General features: G+C 37.2%; 1 protein-coding gene and 1 long non-coding RNA gene across 4 annotated transcripts in view; one reads left to right on the top strand and one right to left on the bottom strand.

Moving 5' to 3' along the window:
* LOC131532607 (uncharacterized) overlaps positions 1–26,892 on the top strand; it is a 63,890-nt gene that overhangs the window by 13,577 nt on the left and 23,421 nt on the right. The gene's annotated exons all lie outside the window — the stretch shown is intronic.
* Positions 804–11,203, bottom strand: rnd1a (Rho family GTPase 1a). The gene is made up of 5 exons (XM_058764409.1): positions 10,956–11,203; positions 10,531–10,618; positions 4,008–4,117; positions 3,391–3,525; positions 804–3,299 (listed from the first exon to the last, which is right to left on the bottom strand). The coding sequence occupies exons 1-5, from the start codon at positions 11,073–11,075 to the stop codon at positions 3,054–3,056; spliced, it is 699 nt and encodes a 232-aa protein (XP_058620392.1). The 5' UTR covers positions 11,076–11,203; the 3' UTR covers positions 804–3,053.

Here is a 26,892-nt window from a genome sequence, read left to right on the forward strand (position 1 = left end):
CAAGAACCGGGTTGACCGGGTACTCGGTACCACCGGTACTTAAAAAAACCTGGTACCGTGACGTTTTCACTTTTTTAGTACCGACTTGGTACCGAAGTACCGGGTCTTTTGACAACACTAGATCGAAATTGTTCAAGGGATATATATTTAGTTAGTTATTTAAAGCTCTTTTTACCTAACAATATCACCATGTATTCCATAGTCTTGTCTGGTTGTCGGCTTTGTGTACAGTGCTTACTAAAGGTCTGTTACTATAAATAGTAATATAAAATAACTATAAATAGGTGCAGATGCATACAGGAAATCTTTTTATTGTTTCTGCTTCTTTATTATTCAGTATTACGCTGTTTCGTTGCATACCATTCCTGCAGAATCACATGATTTACTCCTGGTTTTTCTTAGACCTGTTGGCCTAGTTTTGAGTGCCATGTGAATAAACGGGTAATTTGAGAGTCTGTCATAAGGATGTTTATCTGATATGAAATTTCTGCTGATTTAAGATACACTGTTCCCACTCTTTTTGACTAATGAATTTCCATGACTTTTCCAGTTTTTTTTTTTTTTTTTTGGTTGTGCAGTTTATTTTATAGAGATTTATTTATTTTTTCATTTTTGTTAAATGTATATACGGTTTCTTTAGACATGTTAGTTTTCTCATTATATTTTGGACTGCTGCTGGATCTGCAAGTCTTCACATGTAAAAGGGTTATAAAAATGCAAAATATTTTTAGATTAGGGATTTTCTCCAAATGAGTGCTAGCACTAAAAAGAAGAAAACCTTCACACAATTTATTGACCAAATCCAGGTTTTAATTAATTTAATAGTGACACACGACATCAGAGACAAGGGGAAATAATCAATAAACAATATTCAATATAAAATAGATTGTCTGAAACTAAAGAATAAAACAGAACCAGCAATAATCAACTATTAATAAGTTACGGTTACATTGCACACACAATCATACAGTCTGTTCTGAATTTGTTTGCTTCACAGACTTCATTTAAAGGGCTGTACAAAACTGATTATGCACAACATATGTACGTCCAGACCGCAGTAACAAAAGGAAGATTGTGGAGATCCACCACATCAAACATATAACATATAAGAGTGCTACTAAACCAGACAACAGTAACAAATTCATATCAAGATGATGGTCTGTAAGATGTTTCACGTTTCAAACTATAAATTATAGCCATGAAAAAGCCATTTGTTATGCTACAGTGAGAAAACTTGTCCTTATTTTCACTTTTACACCCTGTTTCTCTCTCTCCACTTCTCTCGAGTGGTTTTCGGACATGTAGTCCAGCTTAACTGACTTGTCTGTTGCTAAGCAACGGTGTAGAATTGCATGAAGTGATGAACAACCTCCTAAAGTTTCTTTCAGATGAACTAGAGTGAGAATTTACAAAGTCAAAGATATAATAATAACAAAGTTGTACAAATGCGTGGTTAAGGCAAGACCAGTTTATATACAGTATTGTCATTCTCATTCTCTAGACAGTAACTATGCAAATTTAGATTTGACAGAATGTGCAGTTTTCACAATATCCAGTGCTACAACATTTTGGATTAAATTAGAGAAAATTACCCATCTTTTTTTTTTTTTTTTTAAATCTGCAAACTTTTGAATGGTAGTGTAAATTATTCCCCAAACCATTTCTTTGATCGTATTAAATTTGATGAACTACTTGAGTTGGAAGTTATTCTGAGGTCAGATTCTTCGTAATGCTGTCTCGTCTGGCTTCTCAGTTCAGTACTACTTGGCCATTTTATAAACCCAAAGTGAGGATTTAGTTGTTTTATGATTAAGCATTACACAACCAGGGGTTGTGGGATTTAAGACTGAGATTACCAGAATGAGGCTTAGCATGAGAGGAGAGTCCTCTGTGACAGTGATCTGACCAAATGCATGAGAATCACTGAAATTATAATGCAATCTAATGTCCAGCCTCGATTATAACCAGTAACTTTACCACATGACAAGAGAATCAGTTCTTTACAGGCCTGTTATTGAGAATTAGGTGTTGTGGCAGATTACTGTAAAAGAAAAGTCAACTGAAACATTCAAATTATCTTCTCGCTTATGCAACATTGATCAGTTTTGGTGGACTGCAATGTCCCTTAGTAATCCCCCATGACCATCTCTAAAATTACTTCAGTGAAAGATCTCGTTTTCTAAAAAAGAACGGTTGGAACATCTGGAAGGGGTCTTTGTGGCAATAATTCCTGCTCTATATTGAAAAATGGCCCAGGCAATGCTGGGCTTCTCCTCATTGGCTGAGATTTATGACCTGTTCTCTAGGGGCAGAAAGCGCATGAAGGACTACAGTAGAGATAGAGAGAGAGAGAGAGTGAAAGAGTGTCAGCATGTCCAATACATCTGGATGTTCAAATGTGATTGGATGCTTCATCTAGCAGATTTATAACACTGTCTGCCTTTTTAGAAGGACATAAAATCTTGTTTGGCTCCTCCCCTCATGCTTGCATGAGTTCTCACATCGTAGATCAGTGCCCACTAATACAAGCAAAGCATAATTCTGTATTGAAACAGTAACTAACGCCGACCCGTATTCAATCATCCTCTCACTTTCCATTCAGCAATCACATCCATGTTCACTAAAGTGCGTACTGTGTAACACATCCTCTTCCTTTAAATATTAAATTACGTTCACAGCTCAACCCACATTCCCACATTAACTACCTATAAAAATATCCGACAGTGTCCTGTATTCACTACATTTCCTTCACTGACTGACTGATTGATCATTGATACAAAATGTAGTTCATGTAGTGGCTGGTAAAGAGGATGTGTAACAGCCGAAAACCTTAAACAATGGCAGCAGCTCTTTGTCGTTGGGATGAGTGTGTTTGCAGGTGGGGTGTCAGAATGGAAGAAGAACAACGTAAGTGTAGAGAGAGGGAGGGGTCATTAAAGGTCATGACCTCCCCTTCTCTCAACCTCCCCCGCCCCAAACAACCCTTTCAAAGAGCGAAAATACGTTTGTTTTTTTTTGTTTTTTTTCTGGAACTGGAGTGGCGCACATGGAGCTCACATGATGGAACAGCTCTTGGTTCTCTCCTTGCTGAAGGAGGAGGTCAGGAGCTCCGCTTTGCTGGGCAAGTGAAGGAGGCGTTTGGACAGCCGGCGAGTGGGGCTTTGCTTTATGGGGGGTTGCAGTTTGTTAAGGCATGTTTGTGCCGCTGAGCGGAACACGCTGTGGATGCTCTTCTCCGATGTGAACGCAGAGCACTCCAGGTACACCTCTGCTCCTACCTGCTTCGCCAACAAGGTGCCCTACATACAGAAAAAGAGATCGAATGCAGTCAGAGATGGAAAAAGAGAGAAGAGGAGTCTAGTTTACATAGGGAGGGTGTGATTGCCTGACCTGCTCATGGGAGATGGGTGTCAGTCTCTGATTGGACAGCTCCATCAGTGTGCAAACATCTGTTCGCAGGTCCGTCTTGCAGCCGACTAGGATTATTCGAGTACTGGGGCAGAAATCCATGATTTCGGCTTTCCACTGCAGGGAGAGAGCTGTTAATATACTGCAGAAATCATATTTTTAATGAGTATTTTTACTTGAGAAGCAACACTATGGGATAAATCACTCCAAAAGTTTATTTTAAAAAAGATATTTTCTACAGAATAAAGTAAGTCATACAGGTTTGGAATGACACGAAGGTGAGTAAATGTTGACAATGTTCAATTTTGGTTGAATTATCCCTTTTAAGATTTGTTTTGACAGCTTAAATATTTATGTGTGCATTTTGTCTCATTGCACTTTAATTTTTTAAAATTTGTTTTTAACTTGTTTATACTTAAAACAAGTGGGAAAAAAATCTGCCTGTGCAATGAGACAAAATACACTAATTAAAGATGCATTTTCTGAAAAGTCTTAGTATTTTATGCAGTGTTGCTTCTTCAGTAAAATGGTCTATTTTAAAGATATTTTAACTGGGAAAAAAAGATTCATAAAAATGAAGAAGTCATAAAATGTCTCACCTTTTTCAGAGAGCTTTCGACAGTCTCAGGACGACTTATATCAAAGCAGAGCAGAACAGCATCTGCATCACTGTAGCAGAGAGGCCTGACATTATCATAATATGGTGAACCTGCAGGAGCAACCACACGACAAACATTAATAATAGAAACTTGGCGTCATATAAGATGCTTGTGATAGAGGAGTGAATGCGACTGAATATGGAAGATCAAATGCTACGAGGGGGACTTGGCGATGGTTGAGTAATGTAAATAGCGTTCGTATGGCAGTTCTCGTAATAGGTGTATGCATGTGTGTGTGGGCGACTCTCGGAGATTCCTTTATTGACAGAATGAGTTGCCGAGGAGGTCTTGTACCCCGCACACACCAAACCTCATCTCATTCAGTAACTACGGCAACGGCATTGAAGGATGTGCACATAAACACTCTCATACTATGGCTCTGTCGATAGAAAATAAAGCAAGTCCATTAAAGGCGCATTTCACCCAATATTCAGGTATTTGTTCTTATTAGAGTATCGACTTTCAGCTTAGTTGCTGGGTGTTGTGTGAGCCTCTCTGAGTCACGTACTACTGCTGTATATGTAGACAGTGACTCAGCTCACTACGGTTAGACAGAATATATGGCTTATCAGCAGAAAGAGAGGAGAGATATGATGAGACAAAACAATGAATATTTATACACACTAGACAGTACAGGTCTCAACAGTAAGGCCATTGTAGCAAATTAATTCTGATTTTGCTGCTTTAAATGTGTCACCATTGTTATTAATTAGCTTGCAAACAGAGATGAGGTTTAGTTCAACTGAAGCATCAGTAAAAATGGAATGAAAATCATAAACCAATAACCATATACCACCATTTTTCAACAAAAGACTATTGATGAATGTATGTCTGTCACTATGTATATTATAGTATATTATATTATAATTAACAGTGCTGGGTAGTAACTGATTACGTGTAATCTGGATTACGTAATCAGATTCCAAAAATGTAGTACTTGTTATTAGAGTATATTACATTTTAAAATGTTTGTATTCAGATTATAGTTACTTTTTATGGATTACACGATTACATATTCACACAGTGGCAGTAATGTAATGTTTAATGTTTTGTATGATGTTGACATCAAAACATGGAATATTTTCTTTCCCTTTGCTTTTATTATATCAATATGGTACGTTTAATGGTACGTTTAAAATAAGTTTGATAAAAATGTAATTTAGATTGCATTACTACCTACAGTTTTCATCATGTAATCTGTAATATGTAATGGTCTACAATTTGTAAGCAATCTGATAATTAAATATCTTTAATGTATTCAAAACCAGTTATATATTTTTTTTATATCTCTTGTAAAGAATGTTTTAATTTTTTAATTACATGTATTTATTTTTGACAAAAATATTTGAGTTGTAGATCTACTGTGTGAGGGATCTTGGATCTTTTCAGATGTAAACCTCAATGGTAAGACATCTCCCTGTAACTGTTATACTAGGTAGCAATTGCTCTTGACACCTGACCGTACCTACTGTTTGACAAACAAATTATAAAAACTGTATATTCCTCTTGAAATTTCTAATGACAAGAGCTACAGGAGTGGGCCAGACCAGGCCCTGTCAAAGGCGCAGTTGCAGCCTCTCATGCCTGTCTCCTCTTTGATCTGGAGAGCCTGTGAAGAGATGCCCGAAGCAGTGAGAGCCAGTTGAGCAAATTCAATTAAAGCTTCTGTAATTAGTCGTGATTAGAGTGTGTTTGTTCACGTATGCTGATGAGTGTTTGCGTGTGGGTGCACGAGCATCTAGCATAGAGCTTCCTCCTGTGTGTCGCCACCTAACGAGGCTGTGCACAATTAACAAAGCCTAACTGGCTTAATGAGGGAATAGATGGGAGCTGTTTGATTGGCTTCTCAAACTCAGATCTTCCATGCAAGATTGTGAGTAAGCTGTTGTACATGACAAAATGTATTTTCTCTCACAGTTGCTGTTTTTACTTCTTGCGTGTCCGGGGTAGTTTAAGTTTTTCTTGTTGTTTCACTGTTCTAGGTCAGTACGACTGGGAAATTCCATTGAAGTGTTTTTAACGTTTCACAATAAGGCAGTGTGTTTAGATAAAATGCACAGCAGGAAATACCTCAAGCTAAACTGAGCATAGACAGGAAGTCCTCCTTGCTTAAGAGTTCATTCACCAGTTATCACATGTACAGATGATGTTCTAGGCATTTGGTTGGATGTTATGGTTGCTTGTTTGATATTAATTGCTGTTGTTTCTATAATAATTACATATAATTTAATATTAGATATAAATAATAATACTATATATTATACTACTATATATAATAATTTTTTAATAATACTAATTATTTTATTATTAGTAGTAGTAGTTCAAAATACAGAAACAGAGCAATAATTAATAATCAACTGTGCATATGGAAATGTGTGGTATGAGCGGCAAAAAAGTCAGTATATCTCTAATGTGAACAAATTAAAAAGTTCAATTTTGAAGCAAAACCTGAAATATTCTATTTTGCTAGGAAAATGTTTTCTACAGGTGAAAAATCTTAATTACCTCACATTGTGAGGTTTTGGTGCAAACAACAGAGTTGGTAAAACCAAATACCCTCCCTTATCAAGCACCTATTAGAGAAAAGCAATATCCCATCCTCTCAGCAAGTAGGCACTCAGTCAAGCAGTCAGGCATGACAATTAACATAGATTCAGATTCATCAAGCATCACTGACTGATACGTTACACAACATGCTATGCAACATTACCCTGAAGAACCCAGCTTTCACTTGGCATGCAAAATGACAGTAGCTGGGATTTAAAAATATTAAACCTATACACTATTGCAAAGGTTAATCTAGGTTGAAATATCAGTTATAAAATAAGGGCATTTGGAAAGGGCATGATGTACTTTCAAAAATAAATAAAATATTCCTCCAAAACAAGTGAAACAGACAGTTTACGAAGATCATTTAGATTGAAGGAAAGAGAGAAACCCAACTTTTTTTTTTTTTTGTGAACTATCCCTTTAAGAGACGTCCTCTTACTCTTAAAACTCCATGAATCCAAACATAGACTAAATAAATGAGACCATCAGTAGAACATTCCATGTCTTTTTACTAGATAAGAAAGTAAGAGCTTCAGCTATCGGTCACAGCTTTCTACTACTAGCTTAATCTTAATAAGACTCCAATCAGATACACATGCAAACATTCCCTAACCAAATCAATCTGATAGGCAAAACTACAGGCACTGGAACAGGAGCTGATCTGTGTAATCTCTTTCAAAACAAGAGAAAAACAGTATCTCTAAAAAGCCACCTACGTCATTGAAAGGCTTTGCGTGCCACAAAGAGACATTCCAAAACGAGCCAAAACCTTGTGCTGTCCTGCACTGCCCTGAATATTTTAATAACTAGTTGTCTATCTCGTCTGATCCAGAGGCAGACAGAAGGTAAAGACGGCACGCCGCCAGCGTCTGACGCTTGAGGATTGGTCTCAGGTGTTGGAGCTGCCAGACCCTCTCACCCTCTTACTGCACCTCACACATGTCTGCTTGTGTTCCCTGACTCAGGGCTCAGGTGCTGATGGTGTGTCTTTCCTGTAACGTCTAACTGACCTACTAGCCCAATAACAGTCAACACAACAGCCCAGAATGGAAGAAAGCTATTGCATGTGAAGTGATTTTGTAAGCAATTCTAACAAAACATAGTAAAGATAAATCCAAATCTATTCTTAATCTACTTTAAATGATAAACAATCATTTTGTCTGTCTGAAAATTGTAATGCAACATGATGCATTGAAGACACAATTCAGATATCACAAGGGCAATAAATAATTGATCAGGTACACAGGTTACTACAATGACTATATATTTGTTATATAATGATGTGAGTTTTGAGTTATGAGTTATGTTATTAATTTTAGATTGTACAAAATCAGAGCTACAACAGCACTGATGAACATTTACATTCCACTTCAAAGTGAAGCTGTTTGTTTATGCTTGTTTTATTCATTTTCGTCCTTACAGTGAAAGTAAACAGGGTCCATAACAACATTGGACCCCACTCAGGCCAATATAGATGACTTAAACTACTAGTACTATTGGAAAGAATAAGAGCCTATTTGACGAACACTTAATTTGCTTTCACTGTATGCATGAAAATGAATGAAACTAACATAAACAGCTTCACTATGAAGTGGAAGCAAGTACACTGTAAAAAAAAAAAAGTTGAGCTAACTTAAAATTATAAGGCAACCAGCTTCAGCAGATTTTTGAGTTTTCTCAACTTGTTGTTTTAAGTTAGGGATGTTCATTTCGGTTATTTTTCCTAACCGACAACCGACGCTCGTTAACCGATTATTAACCGTTAACCGACAAGATTATTTTAAATTAGAACTAAAATTAAATTAGAAAGAATAAGTGTCTGTGACCCGTTAAAAATACTAACATTTGTTTTCCGGGGATTAATTTTACATGCGCAAAAAGCAGCAAGCAACCCTAACCTTTTACAATTCCGATTATCTTCATGACTAAAAGGAGTAGTTGCTTCCACTGTTAGAAAAAAAAAAATCAAGTGATTTCTCCAGCGCTGCACACAGTTTAGCATTCTACCTTTACAATGCAGCCTGTTCATTATCATTATAAAAAAACAATCAGTCAAACATATGGGAAAAAATAAAAAACACTGCTCAGTTTAAATATGTAGTAAAATCTGTGCCGTTAAGCGTTATCACCGTACCGCCGTGAAGTTATGCAAAACATTTTGTTTTACGTGGATATTGGAACGCGAGTGAAGTAGGCCTAGGCTAAAAGGTAAATATTTTGGCATTTAAATACATCGCGAATACGGAAACATTTGATTTTGTGTCGAACGAGAGACCCAACATTGGTTTCAGTTTCGTTTTAGCCTTAATTCGTTTTGGTTTGTCGCTATAGCTTCTTACATTTTTAATTCTTGTTCTTTTATACTGTTAATTGAAAGGATTTGTTGTGTAGTGAGGGGAACTAAAATAGCATAGCTATGTTTACAGTGTTTATTATAATATTTGTAATTCGCGTCAGCCTATTTCTGAATGAAATAATAAAATGCGACTTATAGGCGACTTATGTTTTTTTTTTTTTTTTTTTTTATACGCGTAGCTTATTTTAACCATGCATTAAACCTTTTAAAATATCTTAATGAATTACAGAAATAAATAAGTGACTTTAAACCGTTTAACTGATTGTATTAATCGGTCAAAATTCTTATCGGTCGGTTAACGGTTAAAATGAACATCCCTATTTTAAGTTAATACAACAAAAATTTGAGAATCTCCCACAAAAATAAGTTGAGCAAGCTCAAAAATCTGCTGAAGCTGGTTGCCTTAAAATTTTAAGTTGGCTCAACTTTTTTTTTTTTTTTTTTACAGTGTAGTGAACAAATCGCATATATTCAGGCCAATATAGGCGACTAAAACTACTACACTGATAAAAATTATTTTGTGGTGAAGTAAATATTACAGAAAAGCAAATGTAATTTCTACATGAAATAATTTAGTTCAGGCAAGAATTTGAATAAAAGAGTAAATTCAATATTAGTACTCAATTTAAGCTTGTAGAATTTAAAGTTTGAACTTATAAGTATATTTTACTTGGAATTGTTTGTTATTTTTACAAATATTGTTTAAGTAAATATCAAAGTCATGATCCCGTTGTTCCCATCATGCACTTGGGCATGAATAATTAATAAGGAATTTTTTTTTCTTTCTTTTTTTTTTTTTTTTGCTGTTTTCGAGATGTATTTACACTGTTATGTGGTTGCTTTTGTTGTTAGGTTAAGTAACTTGCTGTTTTGTGACATCTGGAGTTAATTTTTTACTCAATGACCCATTCATACTCAAACGCTATTCACTGATTGTCACCGTCATTGTGTATCATGTGCCAAGTATTCAGGTTTCTGTGTTCATTCAGTTAATAACTATATTGAGTCAACATATTACCTTAAAATGAATAACGAGCAGTCTACTTGCTTGCATACGTGCTTGTAACTTAACCACATGCCTTTATATTTTTTTCTTTTCAGTGCTATGTTGTTTGTGTAAAGTTTACAAATCGTGACTGAGTGAAATGTACTTGAGTACTGCAGGGTAAACTTAAAATAATTAAGTAGAAATTACTCATCAAATGCTACCTGGTCACGTTAAATTTACTTATTTCCTTTACTAATTTTAGATAACTTGGTTAAGTAGATTTTACTTAATTCCTTATTGAAATTTTACTTAAATATTTGCGCAAAAACTTGCAAAAGAAAATAAGTAAATTTAACTTCTTATTTTTTTTCAGTGTAGTACTAAATGCTTTTGTGTTCCACATACGAGTATGATGACAGAATTTTAATTTCTGGGTCCATTTAATGATATTTAAAGTGTGTGAAACTATTAATTAGCAAAAATGACTGAGTGCAAATGTGTTCAACTGTTGAAATGCTCTGTTACGTAAAGCAGTATCACAGCTGTTAGTCGGCCAGTCTCTCTCTCACCTGATGTGTCCCATAAACTGAGCTCAACGCGCTGCTCCTCTAATTCCAGTCCAGCTGTGTAGTTCTCAAACACTGTTGGGACGTATGTCTGTGTGTGGGGGGAAACGAAATAAAAGCCGTTATTTAGTGACTTAACATTTCCCTAAAAACACTTGATTTCGTTTAAAACCTTATTTAGTTTCAGTATATATCATAGGCTGTGGTGGTTTGTTGTAAAAGCGTCACCACGTGCACAACAACTCGCATGAGAAAGACACATGAAGTATCACATTGATGTATGTTGTGTGAATATACAGGATAACCAAATGCAGTCCGTAATAGTCACAGTATATGGTTGCATAATGACACAAGCAAGCGTCCAAATTCCTAGCGAACACGCACATCAATAGCCGCTCAGTGAATACGTGAGAGAGAGCAGGACATACCTCCGGATAACAGTCTTTGGCTAAGACTTGCAACATTGCGGTTTTCCCGCACTGCACGTCTCCAACTAAAACCAGTTTACAACGCATTACCAAAGGCTGGCTGATTCTTCTCTCCTTCATTGTAAATAAGACGGTCCTGTGCGCGACGGCGTTCTCGTATGACGGCCCTGGGCAGTTTGTTCAGACCGCATTGGGGTTTGGACTAAATCTCCACGAAAGAGAGAAATACGGCACTGCGGCAATTTATACAGCTCTGTTATCCAATCAGCGCCGCGCTCTCCTGCTCGCGCTCGAGTTCCACTGCCCCTGAAATGCGCCCACCCAGCTGGAGTCTGCACATTGATTTAGCCGATATAAATGCTAGCGATGGTAAACAAACCTTGAAAATAAAGTTTCCACGTAAGGTGTGAAAATGACACAATAGACGTGAGATACATAAAAGTTGAGGGGGGAAAATCCCTGTAAAAGAGAACGTCTCAAACTCTTTACGCGTTGTCAGCGGGTTCATATCTTAATATCTTCGCTACTCTAAATACAAAGTGCTGCACAAAATATTGATGCATGTAGCTTATTAATATAATCTTAATATTACCCAATCAGTTATATTATGAGAAGTGTGACCAAAATGTCTTTACACTTTTTGGGTTAGTGGAAAAAAACAGATTCTGACCTTTTAAAATATGTTGCATTTATTTATTTATTTTTTTACATTTTGTTGTAAATCTCATGAACAATATATAAGCTAAACCACCATTATATGTCATAAAAACCACATTTGTCTGTTAAGTGTTCATAATGACCAATTAATTCTCTGAGGACATTTTAAATAAATGAACTTAAGCAAGTAAAAGTTTACAACTCGCCCTAAATGTGGCATTAAAGATCTCTGTATTGGTTTTTCTGAATGACATTTTAAATGTTTGATTTAGCCTATAGTATTACACACAGACATCACCTGACAAATGGATGTTACTCAAACAGGTGTTATGCAATATTTGAGAAACATACCAATTTCCCTCATTCTTAATTTAATTTAATAAAAGGTTAAGCGACCACTTTAAAAAAAGGATTTCTCCCTAAATTTGAATTATCCGATCAAATTCACAGCTGTCGCATATAGACTTCAAAGTGTCACATCAAGAGCCCGTATTCACCTTCTCTTCCGACTCAATGACCGAAACAGGTGGATAAACGGCCACACTTCTGTTGAGCTTTATTGAGCGCGAGTTGTGTAAAAGACTGATAACCTCTGACACATTATTGACTGCTTGAGTAACAGTTTGACTTTTTTTTTTTTTTTTTTTTCCTGGTATTTCCTCATTTGTTTGGCCCTGACAAATGAGAGCGTAATCGAACGAGCCCAAAGCTACACACCCAATAAATCTATAAACCGATCACATTGTTTGTGTGTTGTGGACACATCTGACTGTAATTAAAGCCCATCCCCTGCACATAGACGCTAATTACATGATAGGAAGATTGGAACTGGCTATAATGCTATATTTGGTTCACTCAGGGCAGCGTTTCAGAGAATGTGTTCACACAGACTGTTCCATTTATTTTGAGACCCTTTGTGCTAAAGCCCCTAGGAGTGAAATGATTATGTAACTATCTCTGGTTCCTTTGTTAGCTCAGCCCTCTCTCTCTCGGTCTGTCTCTCTCTGCTTATAAAACAAATCATATATTTAGACTAACAGACAGGGGGTACAAACAGTCATAAAAGCTAAATCTGGAAAAGAACTAAGGAGAGTTATTATGTGTTGACTACGAATGGACCCGTTTTAGACCAACTATAGAAATAGTATAGTGTTCTAGTTTAATGGTACAGCTTTAAACTTTACCTTCCCATCATATTTTTCTGTAAATGTGATTTCTGAATGTATTCCACTCTGCAAAAGTATGGCAGCATGTGTATGTTTACAAGAGAGTTCTAGTGTGGTGGCCCAGGCCAGACAGAGACAGATGGTCTGGTCTTCCCCAAACTGAGACAGGAAACACAGCAATGACATCTCAGCTGGGGAGAAGCATCAAGCATATCCTGCAAGCTGGAGGGAAATTACTGTTCTTAGACAGTCTCATATCCACAGACAAGTCTATTTAGTAGTAATGCTTAAAATAATAGTTTACCCAAAAATGAAAATGTACTCACCCTCAGGCCCTGTAGATGGAGAAGTTTAGCATTACATCACTTGCTCGCAAATGGATTCTTTGCAGTGAATGGGTGCCGTCAGAGTCAAACAGCTGATAAAAACATCACAATAATCCACACCACTTCAGTCCATGTTCTATTTCTATTCTATCTACTTGTTTTATTTTCATTTATTATAAAAAAAAAAAAAAACTTGGTACGTGTACTGCATCAGGCTAACCAAGACTTGTCACAGCACTTACATATTGTTGCTCTTTTGTTGGTTTTGGTTGCTTCTATTGTCCTCATTTGTATGTCGCTTAGGATGAAAGCATCTGCTAAATGACAAAATGTAAAAATACAAGTCCATAATCCATAATAACACATCCTCTATTGAAAAAGTCCAGGCACCTATTAAATTCACCAACATTTGTTTAGAACCGTTTTGGACTGTTTTTGCTTGTAAACGGTGCTTGATCTGTGCATATTTCTCTCCTGATTCAGACGAGAGTGCTTTCTCCCTGAAGAAAGCAATATTATGGATGATATTAAGGATTGCCAGATGCAATGGTTTGAAATTAAAAGCATCTTGTCTTGATTTGTTTATTACAAACATGCAGTTTTTCACTTGACAAGATGCTAATTGTTAGACTGGAGTTGTGTGGATTACTTGTGGATTATTGTGATGTTTTTATCAGCTGTTTGGACTTTCATTCTGACGGCACCCATTCACTGCAGAGGATCTATTGGTGAGCAAGTGATGTAATGCTAAATTTCTCCAAATCTGTTCCGATGAAGAAACAAACTCATCTACATCTTGAATAACCTGAGGGTGAGTACATTTTCAGCAAAATTTAAATTTTTGGGGTAAACGGTTCCTTTAAGAATTTCATCAATATGAGAGTGAGTTTGACTTTGGTATTTGTATGATATTGAATCAATTTGTGCAAAAAGATCTGGTCATCCATTTAACTTTATTTTCATTCATCTAATATAATGCCCTATCTGTTTCTCTGTTAGTTTCTCTCCCTCCCTCTTACTCTTTCTCTGTCAGTCAGGTTGAATTGTAATGTGTTGAATAATATTCTCAGGTCCTTGACTACATGACTACATTCTCTAGCTCCGGGGAGAGGTTCACATTGTAACAGAAGAAAATGCTGTCATTTCTTACTGAAAATTGTATTTCTAGCTCGCTGAACCACCAGGGCTATAGATTAAAAAAGGAGAGAACAGAATATAGAACAAGTTGTTTGACAAAGCGTGTGATACAAGAGCTTGTGCCCAGATTGATTAGTGATATTTTGTAGCAGTATCAATATAGTAAAATGATGCTCATTTATAATGCATGTAATGTATGGAGTGTTGCCTGGGTTCATTGAGGCTGCGTGCTGCATTCTGGTTAAATAATTTAAAAAAATACTGTGATTTCATCACCCCTTACATCCACACGACTGTAGTTTGCTTCACTGACCCACTGCACTGCTTCTGATGTGATACATTTGTAACCAGTATGAGTGCATATTTATTCCTGCACTGCAATACTCCAAACATCACACAATGATGTTTATTACATTTTTAATATTTTAAGATTATTTCAGTACATCTAATTAGTTACTCTGTGATTATGTAATTTGAAAGAGAAATCACCTTTACTATTAGGCCTACTTCTCTTTTACTTATTCTTTTCAGATCTTTACAATAAAGAGTTTTCTTCTGATGGGACAGTCTGGCCAGTTGTTCAGATTTTTACATGTCCTGCCGTCATTTTCTTTGGCTCCATCCATTTTTCTTCAGTGATATAGTTTTATATTTTCTGTATGTTCACCATTAATGTTTTCAATGCAGTTTTTACAAAAGATCTTGTTTAAAAACTTTAACACCTTGTATTATTATTCATCAAGGAAAGATAAATAGGACCACAGATATAAAACGAGACAGAGACACAACAGAACTGGCGAAACAGTAGACTAATATTTAGAGTGATCCTGTCTTAAAACTTAAAAAACAATCTACGACGTGTTTGTCATCTGTCGCGCTGAAGACTCGTGCACGGCGAGCGTTTTAAGGGCAAGGCTGACCTCAGGTGGTTGATGTTGGTAACTTTTTTTTTTTTTTTTTTTTTAATCTGGAAAAAAATTAATAAATGGTGTAGACACAGTTTTCACTCTAAAATTGCAAATGGCACATTGAATTAAAGTGAAATTTTAAAGTTTTCTATTTAGTACATACTCCTATAAAGCATACTCCAGTAATCTTACACTGTATGACTGTATGGGACATAAAATTCAATAAATCAATTCATACATATATAGTAAGTTACAACATTCAGACATATTTATACAAATAACCCATGAACAATAATAAACATAAGAAAACATTAAAATACAAAGGTGTTTATATTTCTCAAGACAGTGTGTGTTGTACTTTTAGTGTTGTTTTGTGTTGTCTGATTTATTTATGTACTGGCCAAAACCTTATGAATTTAAAGTGAAGGCAGTTAGTGAAGCCTTTGCCATAAATAAAGTAGTTTTTTGTTTTTTATTTATTTAAGCAAAAAATGCACACTTTTATAAATGGTTTTCCTGTCTGTGCAGTTTTCCATAGGCCATTTCAAGAAAATTGGTTTATATGCAAATTTAAAGCCTTATTTAACAGGACACGAGACATGAAGAGTGTGTTTGTCAGCCAGATGCACGGTGCACTTTCATTGCAGGAAGAGAACGTCCGCGAATTGCGAGAAACAGTTGCGTTTTATCCAAAAGCGATTAGTTGAACTGATAGGTAAGCCGTTTAGAAAGTGCTTAAATGTGTGTCGGTTGTAAGCTGTGAGGGCTGTGAACTCGTAACGAGTATTTGAGAGGAATCTGTGGCGTGTCTCTTTTGATCAGCGGGATCGTATTTCGCCTCGATGTAGAGGCCCACCGTACAGTTAAAGTAGAGCTCTACCCCGCTAGGCGGCAATGTTATGTTATCATTCCAATGTGCCTTTGTTTCTTTCACCACTGAATGAATTTGTGTTAGTATGCAACTATAATAAAACGGCAACATGTTCTAACATTAATGCATGCATGTTGTCAGATTCTGTCATTTTCACTGTTCGCATAAAAGAGTGCAGAGCAAGTGTCGAGCGCGCATGCGGAGCGGGAGCTCTCCATGGTCCTGATTTATGTCCCAAATATCACCTCGTCGTTTGCCAGCTTCTCACATTTCCTTACAGGTGACACGTGTATTTATATAAAATTATTTTCTTACACAGTAGCTTAATATGTATAAACCAAAAGTAGGCTGATTTCCCCCAAAAATGTAAAAACTGACTTAAATTATTTCTTTATTTCACCAGTGTTCGGACGGATCAGTTTAGTGTTCTCTCTGTATCTTTGCGCGGCGTTTTAAATGGTTTCAGTTTGCGTGACTGGCGAATGTTTTATTTATATTCTGATTAATTATTTAAATTGATTGTGTATTAATTGATTAATTGAATGCTTGAGACCCGAGGCCTTTGACTGATTTTGCCAGTGACAAGAAGAAATGTTTATTCGTTCATTTGTATTTTATACTTTTATTTAAAAATAGTAAATTGTTCATTACAATAAAATTAAATAAAATATAAATTACAGTATGTCAAAATTAAAACCACACTTTATACACCGTATATTTTAAATTTGCATTATACTCAACCCGCAAGATTCTTCGCTCCATAGTTTATATACACTGAAACACTGCCCAGTCTGACAAGGCTCAAATAATGGTGTGAGTTTGGGGCGGGACTACCGATGGCAGATGGGAGTGTTTAAGACACCAGTTTGAAACGGTCATTATTTTTGCAATTCCTTTAAGTGAAGTTAGTGGCGCACTTTTACGCACTTCAGCTTTTATGGATAATATCAGTCAAATTAGACCAAGGCAAAATGGACACACACACAAAAGACCATCAAAAAAATACCTTTACATAATGCCAGGTTCAGTTACGTGGCACTTTGTGTTTTATTTTAATTGGCCATTTTGATACATATGCTTTAATGAGCCATTTTGATTAAAAAGCGATTTACGTGTCATATCACTTTTTATGAATGTAGTTATTCATTATTAAACTGTGTAGGCCTTTATGCACCACCGTAATGACAGCATAACAATGCAGTCATTTAGATGACAATTTTGAGAAGGAAAAAAAAAAACAGACAAACGAACAAATGTGATTTATACATGTTTATTTATAGAAGTTACACCACAATGAGCTAAGAATATCAACAGTAGATGTTTAGCTGAAAGCTGTTACTTACCTGTGTAGAGCTATATGAACTGCATATTCTGAAGATGTAGATATGCAAAATATCTAATATATATTTAGTAAGTTTCCTCTAGCATATCTTGGACTTTACAAGACAAAATTATGTAATCTTCCTTATCCTCAAATAATTGTTAGGCCTAGCCCCGTGGCTGTGTAAAATCATTGGAAACTGGGTTAATTAATCCTCCGATCACATTTTTACCCCGATCTCAGGAGAAAATGTTACTATTTTACGAGTTGGAAATTTCGTATTAATTCGTACGATTTTTTTGGGGACTGAGCATGAAGGTACAGCCCTAAACCCTATACTTAATGGATAAATGTACAAATGAGATCGTACGAATTTCGACAAAATGTAAGATAGTTAGGATTGCCATCAGAGTGTTGCATTTTACACATTATTTGTCCAGCGATTGTATAACATCGCTGTATTTAAAATGAATGTAATTTGACTAAGTTTTTATGTAGGCCTAATGATGTGAAGTTCAGTGGTGATGCATGATAGGAATAATATTTTTTTTTCAGTCTTTCATCGTTTATATCTAGTAAACTAACCCTGCTAAATATTAACAATTTGACATTTGATCGGGGTAAGATACGAAAAAACTTAATCTATTTCTGACATTTTAATTACTTTAATGTATGTAGCTTCAGATTTGAATTTAATAGTACCTTTTAGCTGATCATTCTGGATGTTGCATAGACAGGTGTGCGTTTTTTTCGCAGCGCCATTTTTGTTCTTACATTTGACCATTCGCACATTTATTATATTAGATAACCGTTTTTGAGCGGTGGAGAATTAATTCAAAATGAGGTTTAAATTATGTTGAGGCAAAGGGACCATCTCCAAAGCATCTTAAAGAACGTGAAACAAAAAATTTTCACCGGTTTCTTCTTTTTCTCATGAATAAGAACGGTATTCTTTTAAGCAGTTTAAGGCAGAACAGAGTAGGCTAAAGTGTTTGGGAAATGTGACATGATGTAATTATCAGTACAGGATATTATTCCTCAATTGTGTTGATTGGCAAGACAACATTGATAATGTGGCCAATAGATGGCGCCCTCGTACAGTAACATCAAGCTAAATTCACGTCACTTTGCAGCTGAAGCAAATCTGTTTGGATGAGAGTAGGCTATCTAAATGGTTCAGACTATCTACGGATGTGAAACAGCGCGTTTTTTCAACATTGTCGTCCGCAGGGTTAAACTGTCCACGCAGAGTAACAGCGGCCTCAAATAAAGTGCTCCAAACGTGAAATCCAAAACAATCCAACATTTTTGTTCTGCTCATTAGGCTATAGCCTCCCTCCTCCCCCCCTTTTTAAAATCTCTGTGCACTAGGATCCATTTTCCAATTAATCTACGGTGTCAATCAGGCCTCAAACGTCTATTACTTAATTTACCTGAAAATTCCATCGACATTTCGGAAAACAAAAATGCTGCCTAACTACACACTGCTATAGAGGTCCTCATTCTAAATCTATTATTAATTGGTTATAATAATATTCTGAACGCTGTCCCCTCTTTAGTGCCTTGATTTCCGAGCTGGGCAGTTGCCTAACTGTACTTGCGAAAACTGGTTGCTGGAGAGATTCTTCTCTTGGCATTCACCGCGTGCCTTAATTGTATGGACATTAAATCAAGGTCCGCTGTGAACACGCAGAGCGAGAACTCTGAGATCGAACGAGCGATCGGCGGCAGCAGCCTAGCGGTCATGAGCAAAACCCTCGAGGATCATTTGACACTCAAATTTCGCGCCCTGACTTGCACATGTAACCTACCCACGAGCTTCCGAGAGAGAGGTATAACATTTGAACACTTTCACTACAACACTGCTTTAGCAAATGAATTGCATGCGAGCTAAACATAGGAGGCGACCTACTTAACACCTTTCAATCCACCACTTTAGTCTTCAGTGGTGTTGTCCATATGTGATACGGTTGTTAATGCAGTTTAAAGACAGATTAATGACGTGCACCATGTCTAAGCTTACACAATGGAAAAACAAGTCAATCGATACAGCGCAATTACTCTTGCGCTCAATAACATTTTCCTTCGGGGTAAAACAGAAATCAGAGCAAAAAAATAAAAATCTTGCTTTGCGTCCACGGGTTTCTTCGTGCAATCTTTAAATCGACGCTCTGGTTCCTTTGTCCTTGATGTATTTGAAGAAATGAGCAATGGAAGCATCACGTGAGAAATGCTTACTGGGTCACATATCGAAAATAGAGGACAAAACCCTCGCAATACTTAAAAACGGACTATCCTGGTGTACGAACAGGAATGTTTCCACAGCTCAGATGCTGCGACTCCTCTTGTCTATGCAAATACGCCCTCCTTCGCGGCTTAACGCCGCTGCACAATAGCGTTCCTCTTCTGTATCGCGAAGTCACGTTAACACAGTGCAGAAAGGCATCAGAACGACAGTATATTTCAGCGGTATCCCTATTTTCGAACGCGCTGATCTGTTTTCGTTTCTGTCCAGTGACTTTGCGGAAGCTATGGCGCTCGAAGTCTGTTCTTGAGGATGACTTGCTTTTTCCCTCCATTTAAAACAATCTCCGCAGCATCCGTCGGTAAATTCATCCTCAGACGAGCAGGCACTGGGGCCAGTTCTTCCCGATCTATCCCTTTTAATCTCGATCGTCCTCGGGCAGCGGTTTTTTGGTCCTGCCCTGAGTGTTTTTTCAGCCTCTCTGATCCAGTCTCGCGGATTAGAGGTCCTCTCTTCCCGTCCCAGACACGCGCAGCCTTCTGCTGATTGGGCTCAACGCAAGCGGATTACATTGGGACATAATGACGTCATGGCCCGGGCCCAAGTTCTCCCCCATTAGCCAAAGCCTCATCAGCGAGATGTCCTTGAAATAGCGCGCGCCTGACATTCTGCAAAGAGAAGCGGGCATCCAGACGTGCATTACGGACGGAAATAGTTTTATTGCTTTGACGCGTACAAACGAGTTTGCATCCATGTTTATACTGGTCTTAATGTTTTTGTTGTTGTTGTGCATACAGACCCCTTGATTGACTGTCCTAAACTACATGAAGTAATCGAGTGAAGCACACATGCAAAAGTGGTTACGTAGAAAGATATTTTAGATAAAACCGGAGTATCTCAGCCCTGTGAATATTTATAACGTCTCAGGAATGTGCTTCGTAATGTTTGTCAAAAAAGCGAATTAAAAATGATCATTAGAGAATTAAATCCTACCGATTGTAACGTAATGCAAATAGGTCGTCTACCTGTTATGCAATGGAAAACAGCCCAATCCATAATCTCTCAAGGGGAATTGTTTTTATTTTTTTTATTTGTATTTTTTCAATTAGATGCACTATTCTGAGAATACCAGGTGGATGCAAATGTTTTCGTTTTCTGACTAAATTCGTTTGTTTTTGAATTTGTTACCAAGATGTGCAATGCTATTAGCTTTGCATTCCAAAATGCTTTTGACCTGCAGAATTGGGGATTGAGAGTTAATCTGAGCAAATGTTCAGCTGAGAAATCATGTTTAGGTTGCACCATGGACAGTATTGCTCCGCCATTGGAGCAAACGTGATTCACTAATGCAGATATTTTTTTTTTTAGTCTGCGTTTTCTTCATTTTTATGCATTTTAAAATATTCCAGTAATTAACATTTTAATATTTAACATTTGTGGTGAGTTAAGTCCATTTATTTATTTTCTTTCTTTCGGTCTGTCTTTTTTTCATCAATTTCTTATAACTATAATATTTAATTGATGTCAGTTTAAATGCTTGTTAAAAGCTTAATAAAATAAAATAGTTGCCCTAGTTCTAAAATGAAGTTCGTAATATTAAATTACACGTGGTTAGAAACTTATTCTACCTATTGCATTACTGCATTTGATAGACACACCACTCGTTTTTTTTATTTTTTTTTATTAATGTCACGTGTATGTGGCTTTTGATCGCAGTTGTATTCATTTTCTTCTCTTATCTCATCAAGGCATTGAACACTGCATTTAACCGATGACATGTTCCGTTTGTTTCGTGGCGAGTTCAAAATTAGCCCAGTTTTTTTTTTCTAGGTATCATTTTCATATCGAGATGTATGAGATAAGTAAATAAAATGTCTATTTTTTTCTCTCTCCAGTAATTCTAATATTGTTTCCTAAGCAACACGATTAATGACACCTTTAATGGATGCTCACTGCCTTTTTTGACGAGCGTCTTTGACCTCGGTGACATTGACGCTAAATTATCATTTGTAGTGTCATTTTTCAGATTGCATAAAGAAATAAAATTCTTCTTAAATATTTGCTGATAGCCTATAGCACGGTTGTGGTAGAATTCAAAGATGTAACTTGACCATTGTTGGCATGACTGGATTTTCAAGAGGCTTTTCTCCACACCTCCCCTGCGGATGGAACAAAGGGTATCGAGAAGAACAGTCCCAGATTTTCAAGGTATATTCGGATAATTTTTTTTGCTTCCCAAAGATGCATTGTATCCTAAGACAATGGGCTTTTTTTGTATTGGCCTACCTCGTTTTCTGTTGTTGTCGTCCACATTTGTTTAGTAAAGCTACGATATTTATAGCTACGTTTCGTTTGGATAACAAACGCGTCTGTGCATAGGCCTATATTATAATCGAAACGAAAACTGAGATTCCAGCACAGAAATGCGCTCCGGTCAGGATGATACCTGCATCAAAAGCAAGACGCCTTTTCTTCAATCGAGGTATTTGGGATGATTTTGAACTCATATTCGCCTCGTTTCTTGTTCAGTGGTTTTAGATCTCTTGCCACACAAATCCCGGATCTGACAGAAGGCCCTTAGAGGATTTTATCATTGGGGAAAACACCTTCCTGAATCCGAAGGATAACGACGGCCACTTGTCCATAGCTGGAGAAGATGAGAACAGGACGGCAGAGAAAAGGACAGAAATAGTGCGCTGAACGCCGTCAGTTGGCTATTTCTCCCGGCTCAGTTGAGCGGCCTCGTCGTCTTAAACTGCGTGAAGGAGGAGCTGTTCAGTTGCATTACAATGACATTCAGTCCCAATTCATTCAGGCGCTGTCTAACGGTCTTTGGATAGCAAATCCACCCCATCGGGGGGTCGCAGCCCTCTCATTACGCCCCCAATCCCAACACACACTCACTACAATAGACCCAACAAAGAGCGAGGGGAGTGGGCCTCAGCGCTGTGCGGCCCGGGCGCTGAACTCTGGGCTCCAGTGAGAAAAATGCTCTTCAGTGTTGGTGTTACGAACAACGTGTTAAAGTGTTTTGTTATTTAGAAGGGCCCGTTCTCAAACGATTGGAGAAAAAAAGAGACGTCACACACGTTAATTTTAGAAAGGGCATTAAAGGTGAACACAGCTATGGCTGCACGGGCAGCCCTTGGCTATAGTTGCGCGTTGTGTTTCTACACATGTTCACGAATGCTTGCATGTGCTATATGGACGGATTAAAGCATCCATCAGCGCGTGTACAGTGGAGGCATTGGCCAGATGACTGATTTGGGCTGGTTGATCGTGGTTGTGTGGTGGTGATGGGGCTTGTACCTCGCGCGTGTATAGAAGTGTCACCGCAAACTTATAGACTCCTGAGGGATCAAGGCCAGGTGACGGCTATTTTCGAGTTGAATGCACGTTTCCCTTTCCCTGAAACCCTAAAATACAGCTCAACTAAATCTGTTTAATGATAACCCATAAAGATGCCTTTAAATAAATCATGATAGAAATAATGATTTAGCTTTCGACAAAGTACCGCACGTACAGTAGGCTATATATGTAGGCCTATACATATTTAGTAAAATTATAATATAATAACTGAATATGAAATCTCTTCAACATGTAGTTTAAAAAAAATCTTTGTCATTTTTTTTAACCACGTCAGCACGGCTAACCAAGGCATCTGACTGAAAATTCTGGCTGCTAAAATTAAATGCGTATTTTAATAATAATAATAATAATAAAAACATTTTTGTAAGTGTAAGAAAAATACTATGCCTGTTATATTGCATTATTTATTCTCGGCAACATTAAGTCACAAAATTAGAGACACCAAAATTGTAGATGCTGAACTGATGCTTGGTTTTATCTGTGGGGGGGGGATTATCGCAGAAAAGCAACAAATCGTTATGTATAACAAGAACACAATTAGACTAGCCTATTATTTTATTAATACTATTTTCAAAAACAACAATAAATAATTATTATAGTTTATTAGGTTAGTCTTATTATTATTATTATTATTATTATTATTATTATTGTTATTATTATTATTATTATAGCCTACGCCGTTGCATTATTAGTGCTTACATGCATTCTTTTGTATGACACAGAAACGCTCGTGAACATTTCCAGATTTTAAGAGATTTTTCCCAGGGAAATCATACCGATTTTCGAATTGACGTTGAAGGCTTAGACAGGCCCAGCTGGGCGCTTTACTTATGCGGCTATTCAAGCAGAGGACGGAAAGGTCATCTCTACGGCCCGGTGCGCCTGGGAAACTCGCTAAACATGGCGTCTGTATGGCCGCTCAATTCTAACGTAAACACGCACACACTCGCTCATATGCGCTGCCCTCTGCTCTCGGAGTGCGTGTGATGCGCACGTTTAAGAGTGATTTAAAGAGAAGGACCGCGGTGGGTATCTGGTATCATTTTGAGCGCGTTTTCTCAAGGATGGGTAGACATAAGTTACATACGTCAAGACACTGGTTATACAATTAAATATCCAGTGCGCTTCTACCGTCATATAAAAATTCTCCCATTTAGTGGCCACTTGCGAGTGGAAAAGAAGTTTAATACTGCCTACTTGTTTAGAGAGGTATAGTAAGGTGTAACTTTGCAAACATTTCCTGAGAGCAGAACCAGAAGGACCCTCAAGTATTGTCTGAGGAAATAAAGAGAAACACCCTCACAAAAGAATCCATTGTCAAGCCCGAACAATCTGCGGGGCCTCATAAGCTGTCCTCCACAATCAAGATGGTGGGCAATGATTTGAATGCGAGAGGGGCCTGCACTTTCGTGTGTACCGAATGGTAATCACTCAGAGGATAACCATCCAGTCAAACCCCGCACACACACGCATCCACGCACACGTGTCCAACGCGTTCTTGTCAAATTCAGAAGATGCTTGAAGTCAAAAGGGAAGTGTATTGCTTCTGGAGCAAAAGAATAAACGCTACGGATTTGTAGGCTGTGTTTTTACACTCACCTTAAAGCTATTTGTCCTGAGCGGCAATGAGGAAAGTTCGTTTATTTGCAGGTAAGGAGAAAATGTCAGAGGGTGCTGTATATGTTGCAGCGACTTACTGCCCTAAATATAGGCTATGCTATTTTTGGGCGATTAATGTAACAAAATTCGTTTGCACAAAATTATCCCTCAAGAAGGGTTTGGACGATTTTGTCTTAAATTAGTTTGGTCGCCGAAACTAGGTCAGGTAACGTCAGAGCAGCGAATAAATAAACACAGCAAAAACCCTCACAATAATATTCCAAATACGAATATTGACAGGAAGAATCACTCCCGTTTTAAATATTTTAAGAATCATTTAAAATTCCAAACCGTCAACAAATAAACATTTGCTTTACTTTGAATTTACTTTTGAGTCCGTGTTAGTATTTCAAGCGCTAGTTTTAGAAAGCTCACTGGGGACGTTTATGTGCTGCATATTGTTTATTAGATTTTATGTAAGGTTTTATGTTACAGCATAGTAGCTAATGGTCTCAAATAGGAGAGAATGCACACACAGACACGAACATCTGTATTTATTACCAATTACTGAGTATCAAACACAGGTGCTGAACTGGAAAATCCTAAGAATAAGAAGCCATTTCAGTACAGTACAAATATTTGTGACCTTAGAGCCCAAATACTGTTCCACAGTCATTTTATCATCTTCATAAAAACACAAAACACATTCCAGCCACTTCCCATCCCTTCTTGTCCTCTGGCTCTTTTGTTGTAACATGCCTCTGACCAGATCAGACTCCATGACATAGAATATGACACAAGAAAGGGACCATAACCATGTCTCAAAGGAAACCAAAGACCTTTTACAGCACACAGCACTGGCTGGAGCCAAAAGCTGGATGTTTGGAACTCTGCATGTGTTTCGTGATAAAATAGAATTCCAGTGAGTGCAAAGAAAAAAAAACAAAAAAACAACCCTGCCGGGAGTCGTGTGATGCAGTATGCTGCATGCATTCAGTCATGATGCTCTTCGGAATTATTGACACCTTGCCTCTTGAGGTACTTGGCTGACGCATCTGAGTGTCAATATCAATGCAGGAACTTCAGTACAGCCTAATAAATGTCAACATCAGCAGCCATTGATCCGTTTGCACCACGGTTAGGACGGTATGGCAGTCACACATACACACATTTAAAAAGCCCTCATGCCCACCAGGAAGCTGTGTGATTCATTGGGCAAATCAGTCTGAATAATGTCAGCTGACTTGTTCTATATTACATAAGTCTTTCTGCATCTTCAACAAGATGAAGAATCACAATAATTTTGGATTTACCGATGCACCACATCCTGTACAGCAGTGTCCGGAGATGACTGAAATAAATTCCTAGCGCTCTTGACTCTTTTTTTCATGTTCCCTTTGAATCCACTCACAAAGCTTGCGGTATAGAGGGAAAATGAACACCAGTGAACGACTGGATTTGGAAACCTTGTAAGACTCCATGTTGTATGACCTAAGAATATTTTTGCTAACAGAAATAAATGTATTTTCGCCTAAAATGCAACAATCAAACAGTTTAATCCTATATTGACTTGCCTCTTATAGCAATAGCACATATATGGCATGTACGTAAATAACGCTTAGTATATATAAGCTCTCTTTCTCTCTAATATTTGTAATATTACTTAAATATAGTCTATATTTTAAAACTTTTAAACATTTTGCATATTATTTTGCTGTTATTCTTATTTCAATTAATTTGTTTCAAAACAACATATAACACATTTTATGAAATTTGTATTTGTTGCAGTCCTTTTTATTAAATGTGACAATGCTGTTATTTTGTAAAATATTCTAGATTTTATTCATAACTTATATGAAGTAAAATGAGCCAGCAGATGCTCCCAAAACAGATACATTTTCCGCTGCCCCCACCACTGCTTGTCTTTGCTGTGTGTGTATAAGAGAGGCTGTTTAGGAAGGTTTAGCATACAGCTGTTTGAGCTTCGCCTCTCCTCACTGCTTTAAGGTCTGTCGTCTTGAATCACGCTGCACGGCATCCATCCCACATCCACCCTATGGGCTCATTGAGGACACGCTGCTTGCTGGCCGGTCATCTGCATTTCAGACGTGTAGTGCTTGTTCTGTTTTATCGTGTGTGTGTGTGGTTCCAAACACAGAGTGTTACACTTCTGTGAATTTGTTAAGAAAGGTCACCTTTCTGTTTGAGGAGCTATGAATTATGAATATGATAAGGACTCTGTAAGACAGGGAGAAAGGAAGTGTTCATGTACCATGTTTCTTACAAATGCATACGTTTTGCCTAGTTCAATAACCGAAGCGTGATCATTTTTTATATA

This window comes from Onychostoma macrolepis, chromosome 23 (genome assembly GCF_012432095.1).
Source record: "Onychostoma macrolepis isolate SWU-2019 chromosome 23, ASM1243209v1, whole genome shotgun sequence".
Lineage (NCBI taxonomy): Eukaryota > Metazoa > Chordata > Actinopteri > Cypriniformes > Cyprinidae > Onychostoma > Onychostoma macrolepis.